The sequence below is a fragment of the Humulus lupulus genome, chromosome 6, assembly GCF_963169125.1.
Source record: "Humulus lupulus chromosome 6, drHumLupu1.1, whole genome shotgun sequence".
Lineage (NCBI taxonomy): Eukaryota > Viridiplantae > Streptophyta > Magnoliopsida > Rosales > Cannabaceae > Humulus > Humulus lupulus.
This window is the reverse complement of record NC_084798.1, coordinates 120144807-120152013: the sequence shown is the minus strand read 5'-3', so window position 1 is coordinate 120152013 and position 7207 is coordinate 120144807. Positions and strand designations below refer to the sequence as shown.

The 7207-nt window shown below is 33.7% G+C and overlaps 1 protein-coding gene across 2 annotated transcripts; it reads left to right on the top strand.

The window, feature by feature from the left end:
- Positions 1-836: 836 nt before the first annotated feature.
- On the top strand, positions 837-6999 carry LOC133782490 (uncharacterized). Of its 2 annotated transcripts, XM_062221806.1 has the most exons (16): positions 843-1593; positions 1747-1887; positions 2205-2296; positions 2675-2771; positions 3189-3232; positions 3441-3529; positions 3662-3753; positions 3855-4001; positions 4522-4669; positions 4850-4926; positions 5514-5585; positions 5671-5718; positions 5801-5928; positions 6032-6188; positions 6309-6519; positions 6741-6999. In XM_062221806.1, exons 1-16 carry the CDS (start codon positions 1483-1485, stop codon positions 6788-6790), a joined length of 1704 nt encoding a protein of 567 aa, XP_062077790.1. In that variant the 5' UTR covers positions 843-1482; the 3' UTR covers positions 6791-6999. The 2 variants fall into 2 exon arrangements, with proteins under 2 accessions (XP_062077791.1, XP_062077790.1); XM_062221807.1 differs by lacking the exon at positions 6741-6999 and having other exon boundaries at positions 837-1593; positions 6292-6429.
- Positions 7000-7207: the final 208 nt, after the last annotated feature.

Genomic DNA, 7207 nt, shown 5'->3' with positions numbered 1-7207 from the left:
CACACTACATACTAGCACATTAAAAGACAACTAAAAAACAACAATTGGACAACAACGAGACATCAACGCACTGCATTAAAAAATAAATAAAAGACAACATGAAAAACACTATACATAAACTTAAACAACTAAAACATAACACAAAAATAAAATGATATTAGACAATTATACATAAACCTAAACCTAAACAAACTATCTTATATCACATAACTCCCACAAGAATTGATCTTTAGAAGTAAATTATATAAAAATGTTGTTTAGTAATATAAATAAATATATATATATATATAAGTTGTAATGGAGTATGTGTACCACTAGTAAACTTAATTTCTAATCTTTTTCATTGTTATTAGTGTTGGTGTTAATATTAGCTGTTTTTGTCTTTTACTACAACCAATAAAAATTTTGGAGTTGCAAAACTAATAGGCTAGTCAACTCATGTGGAATTTTTAGTTTTCTAGACATTTTACCAACGACAAAATATATGGTCAAACTATCTTCTATTAGCTCACTGAACCTAAGTGTTTCCTCACAAAAAGTATCTTGCTCTTTGGTTAATGGTGTCAGTACATATGAATATAAATGTAGTATATATATAATTAATTGTTTTAGAAAACATTAGAGAATGATGGATCTATAATATTCTTCTTCGTGCCCATTAGCTCAACCCAAAACACCTGAGGCAGTCGCATACTGTGATGGCATCACAAGAACACATCCAAAAATAATCTTCTTAAGGTATATATGTATATATATTAGGTAATGTAATAATATATATAGTATATGTAAAGGAGAAAAATAGGTACTCTTTTTAACATCTTAAAAGCATAGTATTTTTCTTTGGCATATTTTTCTTTTTATGCTTGATAGAAGGGTCAAGGTGGATATCGTTGCAGAAATTGGCCAATTACGCTTTAGAAACGAGATGGCACGGAGGAGTGCCGATGCGAAGACATCGCCCAGGTGAAAGACTTGGTCGACAAGGAGTTGGCAGTACATGCTTTGGCTGCTGTCGTTGCAGAGAGTGACTTGGTTTGGGCTCGTGTAGTTACTGAAGGCATGGCAGGCTCGACACTTGAAGTGCTTCTTGTAGTGTCTCGTCAGAAACACACGTGCCGGAAGTACAGGAACATGACTTCTTCTCCCGCGGAGGAGGGAAAGTCGTGGAACTGAAAAAAAAAAAGTTTGACGCAGTTAAAAAAAAAAAAACTCCGTGCAATAATAAAAATGCAAAATTTTCTTAATCCTTAATTAAATATCAAAATTTAGTTGGAATAACGGTCTTACCCTCTAACAAGTGTTTGGCCGGAAGCCCCGTCCGTTCGTTTACTCACCGAGTCGAGTTTTACAGCTCCGAGTCCAGAGCCAAAGAAACACGATAGTCGATTTGATGTTTTAGCTTCGAATAAATTGAAAAGAATTTTTTTTTGGATATCGCTGCTTTTGAAGGCGAGAATATTCAGTTTTTTTTGTTTTGGGTAAATGGAAGATCGAAGCCGCGACTGGGATTTTTATCTCAGAAGTTTATCGAATAGTGCTAGGGACTCCAATATTGCCAGTGATCCCGCTTCTGATTCCTCTCTTTTGCAATCCGTGGGCATCTCTGCTTTCATTTTTTTTTTAAAGCTTTTTGATTGGTTATCGAGAGAAACGAAATGAAAATTTTGAAAATTGAGTGTTAAATCGAGTTAGGTACTGTTTGGTGTGGTCTCTCTCACTGTGTTGTGTTCGTTTTTGAATGATTAGGTGAAGAAGCTTCATGAGTTATGCAAAGCTGAGAATTCAGAGGATCTGGTTGTAAGAGTTTTTCCACATATTAACAAGCTTTTTCAACGCTCAGTGGCTTCACTGTCTCAGTCTCGAACATCCAATGGCCTTCTCTTACTGGTTCGGTTTAATTTTTACCAATTTATATTATGTACCTGAATTTGATTCGGTGTTAGAATAGCTCAGTTCAACTCGCAGAGGGGATTTTTCAATTATAAATTTATATTTAGTGGGGTTTCGAATTAAGCTATCTGCTATCAATTTTAACGAAGTGTTTAGTCTAAATATGATTAGTTCTCAAATAACGGAGGAACTGGGTTACCCAAATTAGGCATCTTGTCTCATTTTCAACTTTGAAAGGCATTGCAAGTAATATAGGATATGAGTGCCTTCTATATATTTCTCAAGGTATATATGTTTTTGTCGCTTGTGTTCAGGCGATCCTTCAATTTTACCTTGATTTTGGGGATGTGGTTCTACATGATGCTGATCCCTGTTTAAGGACATTCTTGCGAACATGCTTGAGCCGGTACTTGCTTAGCTTTATACCCTTATAATATATTCATAAAGCTGTTAGATTGATGAATAACTCAGTTATCGTATTTCCCCTTTCAATAAATACATGATAGTTTCTGTGATTAATGTTGTTTTCTTTGGAGTATCAGGTCTAGTTTGTGTTTCAGATTCATTACTTTCTTTGACAGGTTGTCTGTTCGAGACAAATATTGAAAATTGACTTGTAAATCTTACTATGTCTGGAATGGGAATTTTTCAGTTATAAAATTCTTCTACTTTCCTTTATTGAGTGGAATTTTTTCCCCCTCTGCAATTTTAATTTTAATTTTGTTTTTAGTTTTAGATATGATGATCATCACACATCTGTTTCTTTTGAATTGCGTTATTACAGTGAGTTTGCAGATCCTGTTGTTGCAGAAGCAACCCTTGAGTTTTTTAATACAAACAAGAGAAAGCTTCTTAGTATATTTCCTACCTTACTACCTCAGGTATGCATTCAAATATACCACAATCACTTTTTCTGTTGATTAGAAACTAATATGGTATTTTCTTGCTGAACCAAATTCTATGTATAGGTAGACACCTTCAGATGTATAACAAATAAATTATTTTGTAAGCGTGTAAATTCCAACTCTTGTCTCAATGACATGTAACATGTTATTCTTTGGTAACATAGATTGTAAAAAAGGTTGGATTATTTTTCTTCATATTGCTTCCTGTGTCGTTTTAGAGAGCTTTTAGGTTGATGATTTGAATGACATGCCTATTCTGTGGTGATTATATCAATTTATTACATTTTCAAGTATTAATATTCTGCCATATCATTACAATTAGCTCATTTCATTTTTTGTTCATTTCAGTTTCAGCATACACTTATTTTGTTCTGATGATAATATTTCATGCAGTTCTTTCCGTTGTTGCTAAAACTGATTGCTTGGAATGGAGAAAAGTAAGTTCTTCAGTGTACTTTTTAACCAACTTCTACTAGGGTACCATTCCCGGAAAGATAATAATAATGTTCTGCTTTAGTACAAATTTTGAGATTAATTTCTTACTAGAAATGATGTACTATATAGTTGACTTGATTTTACAAATTGTTTCAACAAAATATAATCTACTAGAACCACTAAAATTCATTTATAATTTTCATTGTGCAGATTAGAAAAGTCATTTATGAGAGTTTTTCCTGGATTGATATCTCCTGGGTCATTTCTTCCTCTATTTCCGTCATTAGTGGACTTGCCAAGTTAGGTTTTAGCTTCCTTTTCTTGTAATATATAATGCTTTCTCTCCCTCTTCTCTTTTCTCCCAATCTGTTTCCTTTCTATTATTTTGAACTTTCCAATATGACTTTTTTTTTTCCTGTTCAATGTTGTAGTTTTAGTAGTAGCATTAGAAAAAGTAGAACGGAGCTCAGGTTCACTAGTTGGAAACAGCATAGCTTCAATTCAGAAGAGTACGGCTCCTGAGGTCATTTTTTTTATACCGTAGTATAGCAATTAGCAACACTGTGTATTTAGCCAAAACTTCATACAGGATGCAATAATGATACTCTTCTTTTGTAATTATAGATGCTACTTGCACTTATGGATGAAGCTTATACTGGAACAACAATAGGAGATGGAGGGGGAGACTCTGAATCTGAAGACAGCAGCACAATTGATGTTGCTGATCCTGTGTTCCTTGACCTTCTAAAGGATGAAAATGATGGACTTGCTGTTAAGTACCTTACTAATTCTATACAACAATATCAATAAGATGGCTTGGCTTCTTGTACTTGTATTGAAATCAAACAATCATATGTTATTTTTCCCACCTTTTTGTTTTTCTGAAAGTTGAAGAATTGGTACAGAAAGGTGACTCTTAAATAATTCGTTCATGTAACTCTCTTTTCTACTCATTGGTTATTTCTTAGTTCTGCTGTGCTATGATTATTTTCTCATTTGCACTTTTCAATTCATGTAGCATTTCAAGGAATAAAGTAAATTTTGTGGATTGGCACTTGTATATCTCATTGATTTTTTTTTTTATATATTTTGTTCATGTGAGTTGGACTTGAATTATTTGTCTGAGCTTGCACCAAGAAAGTATTCAAGTCTAGTATGAAAATATACTTTGAAAACCGTAGGTTTAATCAAACTCATTGCAAGCAAGTTAATGATTATTCATTTTGAGAAGTTTCTTTTTTTTATTATTATTATTTAAATAAGTCATTGATTGTTCGGTGTTCTATTTCAGGAACGCCAATGGAACTCCCCTGGGATGGCTGCAGCACTGCAGGCTGCAATCAACACCTCTCAGTCTGATAGGCTAAAGCATGTACTTAAGATAGCACCCCGACTCATTGGAGTATATTTTGCCATTGCGTTACGCGATGTCAATGACTGTATGTTGATCTAGTCTCCTGTTTGACATATTGATTTGGCCTTATTCATTTTTTATTTTATTTTTTCCCTTTTTTTTCTTTTGTTCTAAAAGACTTATTTATTTTTAATTATGTTGCATTCAATACTCTGCTAAGCTGGTGAATATCCTAAGACTCTTTTTTAATCTTTATCTTTTCCAGCTTTGATCTGTGCTTTGATCTCCCTACTTATGTCTAGAAATGCCACAATATTTCCAGACAAAAAATGTTCTTTCGAGGTACGTACACATTTGAATACAATTGATTGAAGATTGTTGTGCTTTGTTCTGGCTCTGCCTTTCAATTTGACACGTGACTTTGTGAGTATCTGTCTCAATGGATAGGTATATAGCAACCTAAAAGGTCCACGGACATAATTTCAGCATTCTAGGGGAAGGCTATTCCTTATATTTATAATAATAGTTATTTGTATTATATCTGTCAACCTATTCTCTTTCCTGCTAATTTCAACTTCTACAGTTTTCTACCAGTTTCCAATGGATGATTTTTAGGTATGTTTTGGTTAATATTATTATTTATATCAATTTAGCCTAAATAAACTGAATGCTAGTCTTGACTAGAAAGATCATGTTTCGAATCTCTCCTATAGGTTTAGATAGTAGTTTCTATGGTTGCTCACTATTATAAAGATTCTTATATCTAGATTCCATCATTTTTCTTTGTTAGTATCATTATAAAGTCATTATAATTTGCCATTTTTAATTTTTTTTTCCTCTTTGCTGCTTGGAATTAATATAATAAATAATAATCACCGAAAATTTCAACCAATAGCAAAGCTATAATAATGAGTTATGTATCTCTGCAGGTTAGGAAAAGGTTTTTAGAATTCATGCTTTCTTCATTTCAACGTTCTCCAAACTTTATTGCACTTCTGAAGGTGTGTCTGTTTATTTATATTTTCTTCAGTGAAAACATTTTTTTTTCCTTGTGCAAAGACAAATTCTAGTTAAAACCTTTTGCAGAAGCCCATAATGGACAGGCTTGCAGAAGCCTATGACAGCCCAGAAAAGGTTAGTACTCTTTGTTAGTCAAGGTAATTAGGTCCTGTAACTGTGTTGAAGAAATTTCTTTATTATTTTTATTTTCCTATAGGCCGAGTTAGCTTTGCAGCTGTGTTGGGCCATAGGGGAGCATGGTGGAGGTGGTGCATCTCACAAAGACGCAGCTCGTGAGCTTTTTGAGGGTTTAGAGCTACTCTTATATGAAAACCTTTCATCTAGGTGTAAATTATGTTTTGTTGATATTTTATTTTGTTTTTCTTGGCTTTTTCATCCCTAGACTTTTTTCTTCTTCTTCTCTCTTTTTTATTTTATTTTTTTGTAGTCGAGTAGGCCTGAGGGAATCTGCATATGGCTCCTCAAGCCAAATCTTCAGGAAGTCGTCACAGTCGAGGCTTCTATGTTTTGTTGTTACAGCTATAGCAAAGCTTGCGACATACCACCGTGAGTTACTACCGAGGGCACGTGTTTCCTTGGGAAAGGTCTGATATTGGTTTTACCATATTCTTTATCAATTTACTCATGGATGTATAAGGGATAATAATAGTATACACATAACTTTCCCCATTCACACCAATCAAACAGTGTTGTGCATTCCTCAGGTAGCCCGATCTCGGATCTCAGATGCGAGGGTTTGGAGGCGTGCTCGTGATTATTTGGGTTTAATGAACGAACCATCAATTTCATTATCTGTCTTGGGGCCTTCACAACCTTCGAATGTACAAGAACAGTATCCAGGCACTATGAAGTGGAGTGATGGTTCGACGAAGATGATTGCACATATTCCATTTTACATTCTAGGTTTACAAGAAGGTACAAGCCTACACATATATTTGTTCCCTTTAATACAACACTGAAATAATGGCAACCAATCTAAAGTGGAAGTTCTAACTAGGGAAGTAAAAAGCTGAATGTTATGCATTTAGAATAGAAATGTTTTATCCTTTAATTCTTCGCCCTTTCATGGTATGAAATTAATAATTAATAATTATTAAGAATATGATATATACCTCTGTACTTTCATCTTGTTGCAGGTCCACCTGCCCATGATTTTTCATTTTCAGATATTCTTCCTCGAAGATGAAAGCCACTTTGTTTTGCTGGCTTTTGGAAACTTGGCAATGCCATGTTTTGGACACAGGAACAAGACAGCTTTAAGCTATTTATTCAGTCCTATATGTTGAGGAACATTTATTTAAACGTTCTATAGCTTTAATTCTTCGAACTGGTTTTATATTATGTTCTGATACTCAGCAATAAAGAATAAAGAGTTTTTTTTGTCTTTCCCTTTTATATATGTATTTTGGGATATTCATGGTGAAAGTATTAGGTTATACAAAATATTATACTTAAGTACCCAAGCCTTTTTTGACAACAAAAGTACCTAATTTCAATTTTTACTTGCACCGGTTGATACCGTCACCATTTAACGTCAGTTACTCAAGATGTAAGAAATTGTTAAACTTTGGTACTTTTGCTGTAAAAAAAAATAAACATGGGT